General features: G+C 45.9%; 1 protein-coding gene across 1 annotated transcript in view; it reads right to left on the bottom strand.

Annotated features, from left to right (window-relative positions):
- Positions 1-16,739, bottom strand: part of GLP2R (glucagon like peptide 2 receptor) — a 183,284-nt gene that overhangs the window by 123,300 nt on the left and 43,245 nt on the right. The window contains exons 3-4 of the mRNA XM_019498124.2: positions 11,564-11,668; positions 6,889-7,010 (exon numbers count right to left, since the gene is read on the bottom strand). Of these exons, the coding sequence (XP_019353669.1) occupies positions 6,889-7,010; positions 11,564-11,668 (227 nt within the window). The remainder of the gene's footprint in view (positions 1-6,888; positions 7,011-11,563; positions 11,669-16,739) is intronic.

Below are 16,739 nucleotides of genomic sequence, written 5' to 3'. Positions count from 1 at the left end.
TGGGCAGAGGCACTATCAGACCCCTGGCTGACAAGGTAGAGACGGTACGGGATTTCCCAGCCCCTCAAAATTGCCGTCAGCTCCTATCATTCCTGGGGCTGACCAACTATTACCAGAGGTTCGTGCCCCACTTTTCGGAACTGACAGCTCCCTTGACAGACGCATTGAAGGGGAGGAAGAACGGGGCGGTAACATGGACGGAGCAGATGGAACAATGCTTTAGAAAATTAAAACAGGCCCTCTGCGAGGATGTGATAATGCACGCTCCTAACTTTAGAAAAACTTTCGTTTTGCAGACGGACGCGTCCAAAACAGCAGTGGGGGCCATCCTCACGCAGGAGGAGGAAGGAATTGAGAGACCCATAGCATATGCCAGCCGCAAGTTGACGCCGGCAGAAAAGAGGTACGCCACAATAGAGAGGGAATGTTTGGCCATTCGGTGGGCCGTGGACCATTTCCGATATTATTTAATGGGCCGAGAATTCAAGCTAGTAACGGACCATGCCCTGCTCCGATGGCTAAGCACTGCCAGGAATGATAATGCCCGGATCACCCAATGGGCATTGGCCCTACAGCCTTACAAGTTCCAAATCGTGTTCAGGCCAGGGAAATCAAACACTGTGGCGGACTTCCTGTCTAGGTGCAACAGCAGCAACTCGGGCAAAGCAAGGGGACCACAGACGAATGAGGCGGACAACTCCCCCGATATACCCCGGAAAGGTAAAATAGGAGCGCCCCAAGGCATCTTGAGGGGGGGGTTGTGTCCCAGGGAAGCGGGGACGCCGGGAGACCCCCATGGCAGCAAAGGGTCCCGCTTACCTCCCACAGGGCCGGAGGAACCAAAAGGAGTCCACGCACCGGCACAGGCCGTCAGCCGGGCATTTATCCGGCTGCGGCTGAGCAGCGGGGGCAGGGCACGCCGGCCGGGAGAGACAAAAGGCAGCCCCACTGAGACAACGGGGCGGCTGAGAGGAGAGAGCTGGAGCACAGAGCCCCAGCAGGCGGGGAAGCAGCTGCCACCCGCCGAGGGCGGGACGGAGGAGGAAACTGACAAGGACGGCTGCGAGCGGTGCAGCAGCGCAGCCGGGAGCAGCACGTGGAGGGGAAGAGCCAGCTCCATGACGTGGGGCACAGCTGGTGGGGAAGCCAGCAGCGGAGCCGGTGGCAGGGCCGGCAGCAGTACCCAGGAAGGGGCTGGCTGGGCCCCGTACCGCGGAGCCGACGGTGAGGGTAACCGCAGCGTCACTGGTAGGGGCAGCAAAGAGGCCAGCGGTACCCCAGAGAGGGAGGGGCCAAGTCGACAGCTCTGCTGGAGGTACGCCCAGCCCGAGGACCGCTGTTGACGGCCAGAGGTTTGAGGCAAGAGGGAGGCAAGGCGAGGACGGAGTAGAGGTCAGAATAGGAAGACCCTAAGGTGGTGAATGGCTTGGGTGTAGGGGAGGACGGAGCCCCGAGATTGCCCGCAGAGGAACGCGTCAGCACCGAGGGATACCCCAAGGGAAGACCCCCCACTGAAGACGTCATCAAAGTCGTGGCAGGCGAGTTCTGGGGTCCCCCTTGATACCAATCAGGGTAAACTTCGGGGCGCATCAGCAAAGCCCGGGTGGGTGAGATCTGGGGCCCGGGCGAAAGCGGCGCATGATCTCCTGGTAGAGCGGCGGCGGGTACAAGTTGTAACACCCATGAGGCATGAGGTGTGGTAAAGGGGAGGTTTGGAGCCATGTGATTAGCCCACAGGGCTTGAGGTGCCCCGTGCAGCACAGTACAGAAGAGAGGTCTGGAGAAAGGTTCAAGAACCAGTAAGTTCTAATGAGGTTCAGTGAACTGGGGCCACACAAAGGCCTGTGGGCAAACTCCTGATTTATTTTACCAGCAAGATGTGGAAGGCAAGACGAGGGCAGAGCTGGCACAATTGTGGAGCCACCATTGGCATCACAGCTGCCCCTGGGGTCCCTCCCCATGACGCTTGCCAAGCACAGGAAATACATAAATTAGCAAGTTTTGCTTGAGGGTGCATCTCTGCCATCTAGTGGCAGACTATCTAGCAACCGCTGCCTTCAGCCTACTTTACCACTGAGAAGTGTTAATTTGGCAGCAGTTAGCAAAAGGTTGCTGACCACTAGAATGCATACATTGTAGAGTACTAATTGTTTCAGAAAGATTGAAAAAAACACGTTGGGGTAGCAAAGCAAAAAGAAAACCCCCTGTGGCCTCACGTGATCTAACACCCCTGGTGGTCACCTACCATCTCTCACTGGAACCAATCAAAAGAATCATGAAACACTACAGTTTATGCTCAACAACAGATCAAACCTTGAGAAAAATATTCCCAGTCCCTCTGCTCCTGGCTTTCAAACAGCTCCCTAGCCTTGCCCAACTCATCATCAGAAGTTCATGCTACACTGCCCATGTGGGAAAGGCACCTAAAAAAAACATGGATTCAGATGGTTTTGTTATGGGGGGGAAAGGGTGAGGAGGGGGGTTCATAGCAGTAGCAGTGAAAATGTGCTAACAAGTTAAGCCTTTCCCAAAATGTGATATACCTGATCCAACGCACCAAGTGTTCTTATGGCAACTACTCACCAGAAAGAACTCTCACAGAACAAATATAAAGGACAGAGAAATGCACACACCATTAGGAGCACAATTCTCATAGAACAACCAATCCCTCTCTGATCTCATTTTCCTCATGCTCAAGGGAAATAAAGCATACACCTGTAAAAGATCAATTGGGGTGGGGGGGTGGAATCCATAAGCTGGCTGGACACTAAGAACCAAGGACTAAACGGTGATATTGGGTTTACCATGCATTGTATATTATTCAACTCCTGAATTCTTTCCACATGCGCGTGGTGAAAATGACCCTCCTCCCTTTTGATAGGCCATGATGATGATGATGATTTGTCTTCATTCTTAATAATAAAAATGGGCCTAAAGGGATTGTGTTGGGGGGTTGCTACAGACCTCCATCTTCAGTCCTAAAAATGGATAGGGAGCTCTACAAAGTCTTGAAAGAAATTAGTAATAGTAAAAATTATATAATTATGGGAGACTTTAATTTCCCTGATATAAATTGGATAACAAATGCCACCAATAATGTCAGGTCACCAATATTTTTGAATGAGTTAGCTGATAGATTTCTCTATCAAATGTTCACCCTACCACTGAGAGGCAATGATATTTTAGGTTTAGCATATCAAGCATCTTGAAGTAAATATGGGGTTAAGATGGTGCGGGTGGTAAGGCCAATGGCTGATAGCCTAAGGGTTGTACATTTGAAGCCACAATACAGGGATGGGTAATTATTTCGGCTGGCGGGCCACATAAGAAGTTTTGGTGAGCTGTCAAGGGCCACTGCACACAAAATCTTTCAGAAGATATCATTTTAATAAATTATAGATAAAAAACAAATAAAACCTCTGCATGGGGCCAAGCCCCATCTGCTCCCACCCAGGGCAGCCTGTGCTGTGCTTCTACCAGTACCTGCCCTGCACCTGCCAAAGGTTCCAACCTAGCCCTGGCCAATGTGCACAGCTTCTTGGTGGGGCTGCCTTCCACCCACTTGACCACTTGGCTGCTCAACATACTAGGCGGGCAGAATGGATAGAAGGCAGCCTGGTGCTGGAGACGGAGCCCCATGTGCTGAGGCAGAAGCTGCCCAGCTGCAGCTTTCCTCCTGCACACTGCTGCTTCCCTGAGCTACCTGCTGCTCAGACTGGCACAGCAGGGACAGGAAGAGGAAGAGCTGCTGGAGGTGGGGGGAGCCAAGCAGTATCGAACTGGCTGCAGCATCTGCAGGAGCAACCCTTTCAGGAAGCTTTGCATGCTGGCCTGGGCTGGAGGTGCTTCTGGCATGTGCAGGGTGGGTGTAGGCCACAAAGTGGCATGAGCTGCCCTAGATGGGGCTCAGCCCCATGCAGAGTGCTGTGGGAGCAGCCATGAGCCAGCTGCAATCAATTGGTGGCCCAGATGTGGTCCACGGGCCATATTTTGCCCACCCCTGCCTGTCAGATTCCAATGAATCTGTGAATTCTGCTAAATACCTTGTTACAAGGACACAAAAAAGGAAAAAGGAAGTAAACAGATAATGGAACAAAGAACGGAACATTATTTTATCCAAGGAAGGTCACATTAAGCCATTCTAATGTGCCACTCTAATATGCTTCTATTACAGGATGACTGACTACATTGACAATCTTATGTGGTGGAATAGATCTTTCTAGATGTAAGCAAGGCTTTTGATAGTACCTAATGGGAATGGGTTATATAGAAAGTGAGCTATGAGACAGCAGAATGGTTACTTTTGGTGTTCCTCATGAATCAAGTCCTGGGATGAACAGCTGGTGTCAGCTGTTCCCATGACTGCTGCAGCAGGGGTTGAGGTGAGTGGGAGGAAGCGGAGTCCCAGGCAGCATGGGGTACAGCACAGCTTGTTCACACTCACCCTAGCCCCTGCTGCAGTGGCCCCAGGAGCAGCCAGCACCAGCTGCAGAGGGAACCATCAGTGGTTGCAGGGGAGAGGCATGACTCTTGCTGCTCCACACCCTCTGGGAGGTCTGGGGGGGCTGGGCTGGACTCTTCCTGGGAGGCGCATGCCCCTGGATCTGTACATGGGACAACAGCAGGCTGACACTGCAAGCTGGGGCCAGTGGTGGCACCGGGCTCTTCATGGTACTCGGGGCAGGCGGTGCCCAGTGCCAGAAAGAGCCTGGTGCTGCTGCCAGCCCCAGCCTGCTGATGGTTCCCTCCTCGGCTGGCACTGACCACTCCCAGGGCCACTGCAGCAGGGACAGCAGGTAAGTGCTGCTCTGTTCCCTCTGCTTTGCTCCCTTGTCCAGCCCTGGGAGCAGCACCCCAACCCCTGCCCCTTCCCTAGTCCCAGCCTCACTCCCTCCCTCCCTCACCAGGGAACCTATCCCTATTTGTTACATTATGAAGTGGGTTCGCTTTATGTAAATTCAATTTATGCACCATTCTCTGGGAATGCATTTACCACATAAATCAAGGGAAACCTGTACTGGGTTCATAGCCACCCCATGTGATATATAGATTTTAGTATTTGAAATCACCATGTTGAGGTTCAGAGGTAACATCTTCTCTGTACAGGTAGACAAGGTTCCTTGGGTGAATTTGATATCTTTTATTAGACCAACCCAAATGGTTGGAGAATAGTTATTAAGCAAGCTTTCGGGTTCAAAAACCCTTCATCAGGCTAAGGAAGCCTCAGCAGTTGGTATGTGCTCTTCCTGGATGGAATGAAACAGGTGGCACTTGGTAACCCAGTTAATTCCTAAATTACATAGGGAGCCAATTCACTGTGAAGAAATGATGAATGGAGAGGAAGGGTTCACCCCAAAACTGCCTACTATGCAGGAAGAGCATTGGTCTGGAAGGACAGAGCCTTTGGTTTTGGTCCCTGTTTTACCCAGTGCTTTCTGTCTTGGCCACACAATCACACTCCCTTGCTCTCCTTCCAACCCCATGACTTTTTCATTCTTAGGCTTTTAAAATTATTTCATTCTTAGGTAAGTGGTTCATCGTCCTCCACACATCAAGCAGTCGCTAGCCATGATTTTCCTCTGAGTAAGGATTTGAGCCTTTATGTAGCATCTAGGCACTTCCACGGAAGATCTGGACCACAACATCATGTACTTGAAGGCAAACACATCACTAGAGCACTTCTGAGTATATTCACCAGGTCAAACTGAAGATGCACAAAGGAATCCAGACACCTACTGGCTTGGTGCACTTTGTAGAAATACAGTTGTTTTAAATGACTGGATATGTAAATGCCACATAAGTGCCTCTTAAAGGAAAAAAACAGTTTTGTCCCATAGATATTGAGGCCAGCAGTTATAATATTTGTTATTATATTTCCTTCTATTAAGAGATGTTAAGAGGAAATTATAAGATACTTTGGACTGAACAAATAACACACTCTTCTCCCATCCTCAACTTTATGGTATTCATCACAATCATCCTATTTATCACAAGAAGCTGAGCTTGGATTAGATTCCTGTTGTGCTCAGTTGGGGTACTGAACTTTCTCCACAGAACCATGGTATCTCTGTGCTTTGAATAATGAGATGTCCTCAGTAGGTGAGTGCAACTGTATACTATTCTTGGCATAAATGACAAGACATGCAGCTAGATTTCTATTTAATAGGAGGAAAAAGTACAGGCACTGTGTGTACTGACTATAGCAGATCAGAAAGTGTATCTTGTGAACTAGGATCAGCTGCTACAAAGATAAGCAATGCTGATCTGAATTATGCACTGCCACTAGATGGGGGGTTCCTGTGCTGTCATAAAGTTCTGAGATACCACTGCATGTCATTATATTGTGAATTGTACAGCAACAACAAAGATGTTCACTATACAGAAGATCTCTGCAATCCTAATTAATAGGATTCTGAGCAAAAGTGGTAGATTTATCTGTCATTTCCCCTCCATTTTGTACTTTTAATAACCAATCATGCATGCAGCTGTTCACTAATGCTATTAAATTTAGAAATAGAGGGAGTGAAATTGCGTATTTGTTCCCTGGTGGGCAGACCAGAAAAGTTTTGTCTTGTATGTTCCTGAAGAATCTGGGGAATCTTCTGAGTCTGAGTTATTTGTTGGATGAGTTTCATTTTCTTGCCATTTTACTAGAATAAAGTCAGCAAAAGTGGATATCCCATGCCTAAAATGCAGACAACTTGCTAAAGACAAAACAGATTCCCCCAGGCTTAATCCTTTCTCTAAAACAGGACAGGTTTCTATAGAATAACTTAAATAAAGTCAGAATATGCTCTATGAGTATTCAATGGAAACATCTGATCAATTTTTCAAGGAGGGATTAAAGAGATTAAAGTATTAAATCATAAAAGAAAACATCAAGCCTACTTTTTGTTTGAAGTAATTCTTCTCAAAACATTCAGAATTATCCCGCCAAATATGTGTTGAGTTTTCTGTTTTTTGCCAAATTCCATGGTCTAAGCAGACTCTGTATACATTTCCTGCACTTCCTGAAAGTAAACAGAGGTTTAGCCTGAAAAGCCAAGACGGAGATTTCATTTTTCATACATGTTTTACTGATGTCATCTTCTCAGCATAGGTACAGAAACTCCACAGAAGTAAAAACCAAACCAAGAAAATGCTTCGCTTTGGCCTTTCATGCTTCCATATAAAAAAATTATCAACGTATTATTAACATCAAATTCCCAGAATTTCCTTAGTAGGCAACCATCAACCCTTTGGGATCATGGTGCACGTAACAGTTCACCAGGACCTTTGACACTTACACCTTCATATGCATATGGATGAGTGGAGGCTGCCCAGGCTTTCCATCCCCCCTCTAGACCATTGAGACAAAATCCAAAGTCCAGACTGAGTCTGGACATTCAGTGCCTCAATGACTATAGTTATATGTACACCTGGCAGTCTAACCAGGGTCTCCCATGTGGCAGACAAGGATTTTACCACTGAACTGCAACACCAGGTATATTCCAAACAAACAGAAAGTGACTACATCATTTAAATTATTAATCAGTACACTTCCCATTAGATGCAGATAACATATTTTAGGCTGTATATCATATCACAACTCTGGGGAAGAGGATGATCTAGGACAGTGGGAGCTAACCTTTTGGCAGGTGTGCCACAAATTAGCCACACCCTTCATGGATGCCACTCTGATCCTCTTCCCCTTGCCTGATCTGCTGCTGCTTTTTCTGCTCCCTGCCTTGTGTTTCCTGCCCAATATGCTGTTCTGCTTTCTATTTCCTGCCATATCTGCTACTGCACTGCCTGCTCCCTCCCTGATCAGCTGTGTGTCAAACAGCCACAAGTTGGCTAACCCATATATAGAAGACCAGCTTTTTTACTTTATTATAGAAAATAGGAGCAAAATCCTGAGATGGTATCAGTTTGTATAGAGCTATTAATTTTAATGGGCAATACACCAATTTATACCAATAGTAATACTCCTAGAGTGTGTATACATGTTCATTAATGCACCATAATTACAGTGCATTAAGTTTAGAACCTATAATAACAGGTACTAACTTAATGCACTGTAATTGGCACTACTGCACAGTAGCACCAGCTAATGCTTTTTTTGTGATGCTAATGCTCAGTAGTCTGTTTCTATTGCACATTAGCGCGTTATCATGGTTTTTGCCTGCTGCACTAATGTGCAGTAGAATTAGTCTACTGTGCCTTTAGTGTCTCATCTAGACACATCCCTAGTGTTGTAGGGATGGAGTGCTGCTCCATGGGGATGCTGTTCCTAAATTATTTTCAAGTTAAATCATCAGAATAACCTCACAAGTCTCCCAGGGAAGTATCAGCTGACTGTAACCTCTTGGTTTCATTTTAAACATTTCCATAAAAACTGTGAAAGAGCAGAGACAAGGAACATAAGCAGAACAGTTGCCTAATCTGTCTAGCTAGGGAAAAAGAAGGGATGTGGGAGGAAGGGGAAAGGGGGGATAAAATGACAGCTACCTCATCTGAGGAACAGAAGACGATGAGTGGAACCCCTTCTAAACAGCAAACACAAATGTCACATCTTTTTATGTGTAGAATGTTGACTCTTAGATGAGCCCTATCCGTTTGGGGGAGGGGAGGCAGAAAAGTCTGATGGTAAAAGAAATCTGAAGGCAGGCAAAAAGTGTAATTTTTTTTTAATCTCACAATTTTAGTGTCTGACTTCTCATGAGAGGCAATAAGAATCCCAGCCAATTGATTGAAATCCAGCCAGGAAGTTGCAATGGGGGTGTTTCAAACCCTCTAGTTTAAGCACTTCAGTATGTAATCCATCAGCACATACAATGTTCTTCCCAACACAGTAGGTTGGCCGTAAGGGCCATAACTTAGACCCATAGGTTGTAGCTCCCGTTTAACACCCTGGGGTTTCTTGGCTCAAGGAAACTTCTAGGGCAGAAGTCAATAATCTACAGCCTGTAGGCTGAATCCAGCCTTCAGAGCTATTAGATTCAGCCTGAACCCAGGGGGCTTCAGTAACATTTGGCCATGTGGGGCCTTGCTGTGTCGAGCACTGGATGACTTGGGTGGCTAGGAGAAGTGATGACAGCAGCCAGGTCCTAGTACCAGCCTTACTCAACCCAAGACAGGTCATTCCAGCCCACCACAAGAAAAACATTACTGGTCCCTGTTCTAAGGGAAGGATCAGTGTTGCGACAGCACTAGAGATAGGGGTGGAGAAAAAGCAGTAGTTTGGGGTAGTTTTCTTAAAGGTCAGCACCATGAAAAAGTCATTCAGCCCTTGTAGTTACTAATAGGACTGTGCAAAGCTTCGGTCCCTGATTCGAGTCAGTGGAGATTCAGCCCAATTCAGTGGCTGAATCTCCGAATTGGAATCAAATCAGAGGACCCTTTAACCTCTCTGAATCGAATCAGAACCCTCCGAATCAATTCGGAGAAATTCAGAAATATTCAGTGATTCAACTATAGACACAGCTTTAAATGTTTTTTCTACATACCTCTAGGTAGCAGGTGGCTCATGAATGCTGTCATGCTGGGGCAGATGAAGCATCCCACAGGCGTGCTGGGGGTCCCCAGTGTGCTTGGCAGTAGGGCTGTGTGAAATGGCAGCATTCTGTTTCGACCAGTGTTTTGACATTTTGACAGAACAGCGTTCCATTTCTAATTTTGTTTCAAGTCAAAACAGCTGGTCCGTTCCATTCCATCGAAACAGAGTCGAAACGATGAAACTGTTTTGATGTTTCGCCCATAGGATACAATGGGAAAGTCCAAAACAGCCTATAACTTTGTCATTTCTGGCCTGATTTTGATGAAACGTGCAGGAATGGTAGCCCCTTCTGAGGGCATGAAGCTTGCCAAGTTTCAGGGAGATAGGTCGAGGAGGGTTCTGGGGCCCTGCACCCCTAGCTGCTGACAGGCAAAAGTCGTGACATGGGTGCTTGTACAACTGCTGCCTCTCATCAGGCAGCAGGACTGAAGATCTCCCATCACTTACCACCACAGACCTGGGGGTAATAATTGATCACAGTATGAACATGAGCCGGCAGTGCAATGCTGTAGCCGGCAGAGCCAACAATACCCTGGCATGCATCAATTGATGCATCTCCAGGAAAACCATTGCAAAGAAGTGATTCTCCTGCTCTACTCATCTCTACTCAGTATTGTGAGAGCACATCTAGAGTACTGCATCCAGTTCTGGGCTCCGCACCTTAACAAGGATGTGGTAAAGCTTGAGAGAGTCCAGAGAAGGGCTACCCATATGATCAGAGACTTGCACAACAAGCCATATGAAAAAAAGGCTGAAGGACCTGGGACTCTTCAGCCTGAAAAAGAGAAGGCTAAGAGGGGACTTGTTAGCAGTTTACAACTACATCATGAGTGTACATCTAGGGTTCAGTGAACAACTGTTCACTAGGGCACCCTTGGGGAAAACTAGGAGTAATGGTCACAAACTCCTGGAAGATCGTTTCAGGCTCAACATTAGGAAAAACTACTTCACAACTAGGGTGTCCAGACTGTAACCATTACTCCTAGCTTCATGCCCTCAGTAGGGGCTACCAGGCTACCATTCCTGCAAGTTTAATCCAAGTCAGGCCAGAAATGACACAGTTATAGGCTGTTTCAACTTTCCTCATTATAGCCCATGGGCGAAACTTCAAAACAGTGTTGAAATGGTGAAACGTTTTGACTTGCCTCGTTTTCTTTCGAGGCTGTTTCAACTATATCTCTTTTGTTTTGATTTTCCTGTTTTGACCTTGAAACAAGCCAAAACAAAACTGGTGGAGAAATTTCACACAGCCTTACTCGGCAGTAGACCTGGAAGTGGACCAGAAGCACTTCCGGTCCACTTCCAGGCCTGCTGGGGAGAGAGCGGGAGGCTCCCCTGCCACACCCTCCGGGCTTGGCAACTGGTGTGTCCTGGGTCTGGGGTCCCCCTGTGGCCAGTCGCTGAGGTGGGGGGCCAAAGGGGGGGGGGCGGGCTCTGCGCAATCCTCAGCGGACCTGAAAGTGGACCAGAAGTACTTCTGGTCCACTTCCGGGTTCACCACCAAGCACGCGGGGGGGCCCCACGCACTCCTTTGGGATGCTCCATCTACCTCAGCATCACAGCATTCATGAGCCACACCTGGTACCTCAAGGTATGTAGAAAAAACATTTAAAGCTGCGTCTATGTCCAAATCACTGATTCTCTGAATCAGCATCAAATCTTCAGATTCAGATTTGGTCAAATTGAATTGGGGACAGTGATCCAAATCAACGAATCAAATCACTGTCCCCGATTCAGGTTGAATCCAAATCAAATAGGGCTCATTTCACACACCTGTAGTTACTGAGCTATTGCAAGCTAAAGATGGAAAAAAGGACACAGAAAAAAAATCCAATAGAAAATCAGTGATGATCTCTCTACATTCCTTGAAATGTGGTGCAGTATGCTGCCTTTTGCAGCTAGCTAGGAAAAAAGAAATGCAAGATAGTCTGAAGCAATCCCCATTAAACAACAGCAGAGCTACAGCTGACAACCCAAAGGGAGTATTCCCAGTATAAAGCTTTTGAAGAAGATAAATCATGTTACCATTTTCCAGCCATGGCAAATATGAAGGACAAGGAACAGATATATTTCCTGGAGGTGAATTAGGCCAGCAAACAAACTGATCAAATGTCCCATTACAATATATTCCTGAAGAGAGAAAAAAAAATGGTTAGTGTTTAGTAAAAATTATTCAGGCATTTAGCAACAGTAAAGGCTGTTATAGCTGATTCCAGGTGTCTGTTATGTGTAGAATCCAAGCCCTGCCTGTACAACGGAGAATTTTTCTGGAAAGTAGTGACTCAGGAAAACATTTGCAAGACCTAATGGACAAGAAACTCAACATGAACTCCCAGTGCAATTCTCTAGCAAAAAGGGCTACTTCAATTCTTGGATGCATAAACAGTGGAGTGGTGATTGAGAAGGTAATTTTGCTTATGTTGGCACTGAGGAGAATGAAAATAGAACACTGCCCCCGGTTCTGTTGTTCACTTTTTAAAAGGGAAGGTGAAGTGCTGAAAATGTTAAGAGAAGACCACAAAAATAATTCAAGATCTGGAAAAAATGTTTTACAAGAGGGTTAAAGATTTCTGATAATTTAGTTAATAATAAAATTTAAAAAATCAAAACGTGAGTTGATCATAGCATATAAGCACCTTCTTGGGAAGGAAATACATCATGCTAGCAGAATTTTTAGTTTATGTATAGTGCTTGGCTATAGTTTGCAGCAAACAGTTTAATCTGAAAAATACTTCCATAAACCAAGAAGACATCCCTTCCTCTCATTTGCCCAGTGGTTAGGAGAGTCACTTAGAATAGTTCTTATTCAAATGCCACCTCTGCTTGAGGAAAAGATCTGCTATAGAAGAAAACATCCTATCCTCCTTGCCACAGGATATTCTTATTTGGGTTTCTTTCACACTCTCATGACAGAGATGTTCAATTTGGTATACAATCCTTAAATATTCATTAGGCAAGCAAGCATGACTCCATAGTCTGATGCAGGGCTGTCCAATTGGTGGCCCACAATACACATGCAGCCCATGAGGGGGTTAATCTGCAGCCCCTGGCCTACCACTCCCCACTTTTCTCTGGCTGCAACAGCGACAGGGGCTCCAGGATCTGGCTTCCGCTTCTCATACCTGCCCCTGGGAGTGGGTTAGCAAACAGAAGTTTGAGACATGTTGCAGCAGGGAGCCCACAACTGGTGAGCTGGAGCATGGAGTACCTGCCCATGTGCACAGTAGAGCCATGTGAGGGAAGGGGAGCATCTGCCCACCTGTGCAGTGGGGGGGAGATGGGGAGGAGAGGGGAGAGACCTACATATTGGTAACCCAAGTTCCCTTGACTCCAACCCAAGCAGTATGAGGTCCATGCCAATGCAACCCACATGGCTTAGAAGTTGGATAGCCCTGATTTGGTGTTTAAATTACTCTGCTAAGAGATGAGATACTTTATATCAGTTCAGTGGCTTTATTTTTTATAACACATGGAAGCACAGAAGCCGAGTATGTAGGGGCCCAAGGGCCCTGGCCCCCTCAGGAAGAGGGCTGTCACCTAAAATGCGCAAAACCTTTCAAATGTCCATCATCATAGCTCCTCCCCCACCTTCTGCCAAAAATAAAAGTTGGTGCCTATACATGGAAGAGCACCTTAATCACCTATCTTTAGAGATATTCTTCTCTGACTTTGGGCCAACAAACATTTATGTATTTTATACAGAATGGATCAGGGTTAACAGGACCAATAAAGGTTTAACAGGACAAACTAAGTTAGCCCTTCCTCCCCTGCCCTTCACAGTTCCCTGTGGCATGGTGATTAGGGTACTTTGTTGACAGGCATTATGTGAGTGTGAGTTCCTTCAAGTGGAAGAGGTATTTAACCCCACGTCTCCTACATCTCATGTGAGCATCCTATTTACTAGGCTATTATGCAAAAAGAAGAGAGCTCCTCATTTATGCTGTATCTGAGAATGATGCTTGAGTCTGGGCTTTCAGTTTGCTTGCTTTTCTTTTGTTAAAATGCCTACAATGGAAATAGAGAGACAGATTCTATTCCACCTCTAGGGCATGTAAGTTGACTTAGGCATCTTCCACTCTTTTCAAGTTTCTGAAAAACTGCTAATGCAAAAGCTGACAGTGTTTTCCTCATCCTTCCTTTTTTTCAAGTGACCTCAATTTTAAGGGTAAGTAAGTGTTATAAAAGTAGATACATGAATGGATTTTCAAAACTTCAAGAGGGTGGATTAGAATTGTACTTAGGTACTTAATTCCACTTGCATACCTAAGAGGTGGAACAGAACTTGGCCCAAAAATATGTTGCTTTAATGTAAATTGAAAGCTTTGTTTAATCCAAAATGATTTTTTGGGGGTTTTTTCATTTCAGCACCTTCCTGAAATACACATTTTTTTAAACAAACTGCCAGGAAAAATGCTGGGTTCTCTATCCCTTGATTTCTTCCTGTCATAATTGGAGGGGTATAAGTTGTAGCTGTGTTGGTCTAAGGACATAGGCAGACAAGGTTCTTTGGGTGAATCTGATATCTTTTATTAGACCAACTTAAATAGTTGGAAAACAATTATTAAGCAAGCTTTTGGGTTCAAAAACCCTTTGTCAGGCTAAGGAAGTTTCAGCGGTTGGTATGTGCTCTTCCTGGATAGAATGAAAAGTAAAGAAGCCCGCGGCTGGGCTGGTCTGCATACAAGACAGGTAGTCAGTGAAAATGTAGATTGAGCAGTCAATGGGTGAGAGACAGGCTGGGGACGGGGGGAAGAGAGAGAAAGGGGATGAAAGTGGAGAGAGACCTGGGGAGTCAGATGTCAGGCACGTTATAATGTGTCATAAATCCAATGTCTATATTTAGTCCATGATTTTTGGTATTCAGGAGGTTGAAGAAGTGGAGTTCATAGGCTCGTCTCTGGGAAGTGTTTTGTAAGTTTCCTTTGAGGATCAGGACTGAGAGATTGGAGAGAGAGTGGTTTTCTTGTGAGAAATGTGCCCGCACAGGTAATTGGGTGTTTCTGTCTTCGATTGATTTCTGGTATTTCAAGCCAAATCTTTGTTTCAGTGTGAAAAAATTATATGAACTATGCAGAATGACCTGGGCTATTTAGGAAATCAGACTATATGATAGTCTCTTCTGGTCCTAATAATTATGAAGCTATTTAATTCTAGATCTGGTAACAATGAAGAATATATTACTACATTCCACATGACCATGGAGATCTGTCCTCTATCACTGGGCATTCCCATTCATTTCAATGGCAATTAGGTGCCTAAATAGGAAATAAGGATGCCTATACACGAGCCTGGAGGCTGCTCTAATGTGTTGTAATTCCAGTGCATCAGAACAGACTTGAGTCTGCTGGAGCATGACCATTACCACTCTCCAGCAGCCTCTCATATCTCATGTATCAGCATCCCCATGCTTCAAAATGGTGGTGGGGCGCTTTATCTATAGCTTGTTCAACAAGTTTTAGATAAAGCACCCCCACCATCACTTTGAAGTGTGGGGATGCTGATACATGAGCTATTCCAGGCACTTTAATTAGAGCAGCTCTTGGAGCCACACTAATTAAATGCCCTAAGTGCCTAAATATCTTTGAGGATTTGAGTCTTGGTAACTGTAAGGCATACTCTGTTTGTATCTGGACATCTGCCAACAACTATTATACAGAGGCGTTGCTATACAGCTAGAAAACATGGAGATTTTGGGTTTGTGAGTGAACAGCCTTTGAGCCCAGAGCTGATTTTGTCTGTCCTTGGTAACAAACATTGGGTGAATCCTACTTTACCTGGCTCTGACTTCATCTGTTTTTTACTTAAATTGGGTAGAAAAAGCCAAGGAAGAATTTTTGAACTACCAAAAGATCATAAAATCATAAAATCAAAGGGAATCTATACACATGTCAGACACCTGCTCCAATGTATGGTACTGTGTTGGAGCAGACTCGATTAATCAAGTCTGCTGGAGCATACTAATTATCAGGTGGCAGCAACCTCTGCGTCACATCTGTTCAGCTTCCCCATGGTTCAAAACAGTGGCGGAGGTGCTTTAACCAAAGCTCATCATATGCACAGTATGCTTAGGTCTGGCCTAACCTGCCCCAGCCCCAAGGTAGGGGGCACTAGAGACAAAAAGCTTCACCTGCCAGAGCCTGTCCATCTGGGTCCGTGAGAGTGTCTTTGTGAGCTGTGTTGAGTAGCTCTTTGATGTGTTGAACAGGTAGAATTCCTTCCCTGGGGGGAAGCATTGTTGATCAGGTAGAATTCCTACCCAGAGGGACAGACTTCCATCTCCAGCTCCCTCTGTGCAAAAATGAAATGTATTTCTTACCTATGGGGACTTTTTACCATCTTGTACCATCTACACTTTTCCCAGACCCTGATGACGGGACTTCGATCTTGAGAGCTTGCAGAAAAGGACAATTTTCTTGTCATTTTCCAGTTGATCTAATAAAAGGTATCATTTTGGAACCAAGAGCTCTAGTTTTTTGTATGTCACCTGGCAGAGGCTTTTGCCTGATGATCCTGTGGCTGTTTCCTAGCCCTCCCTTGCTGCAAGAGTGGAAATTCAGGTAAGGGCCCCACCAGGACAGGGGCCAGGGACTCCCTTTGGAGGAAAGGGGGTCGGGCGTGCAGACAGCCATGTGCTATGGGACTGGGATGGCCCTGCATGCTGCAGGAGCATGGGAGCTGCGCTCAATAGTGCAGACTCAGGCTGGCCCCTCACACTGCCATCATATGCAGTTGGGAACTTATAGAATCATAGAATAATAGAAAATTAGGGTTGGAAGGAACCTCAGGACGTCATCTAGTCCAACCCCCCACTCAAAGCAAGAACATCCCCAACTAGGTCATTCCAGTGAGGGCTCTATCAAGTCAAGCCTTAAAAACCTCCAAGGATGGAGAATCCACAACCTCACTGGATAACCTGTTCCAGTGCTTCACTACCCTCCTAGTGAGAGAGTTTTTTCCTAATATCTAACTTAAAACTCCCTGGCTGCAACTTGAGACCATTGCTCCTTGTTCTGTCATCTCTCACCACTGAAAAAGTCTAGCTCCATCCTCTTTGGAACCACATTCGGGTAGTTAAAAGCTGTTATCAAATCCTATCAAAGCTGCTCTCAGTCTTCTCTTTTGCAGACTAAATATACCAAGTTCCCTCAGCCTCTCTTCAGAAGTCATGTGCCCCAGCCCCCAATCCATTTTCATTGCCCTC

Source organism: Alligator mississippiensis, chromosome 8, assembly GCF_030867095.1.
Source record: "Alligator mississippiensis isolate rAllMis1 chromosome 8, rAllMis1, whole genome shotgun sequence".
In the NCBI taxonomy this organism is placed as follows: domain Eukaryota; kingdom Metazoa; phylum Chordata; order Crocodylia; family Alligatoridae; genus Alligator; species Alligator mississippiensis.
Note: the sequence above shows the minus strand (reverse complement) of the source record. Positions and strands in the feature narration are given on the sequence as shown.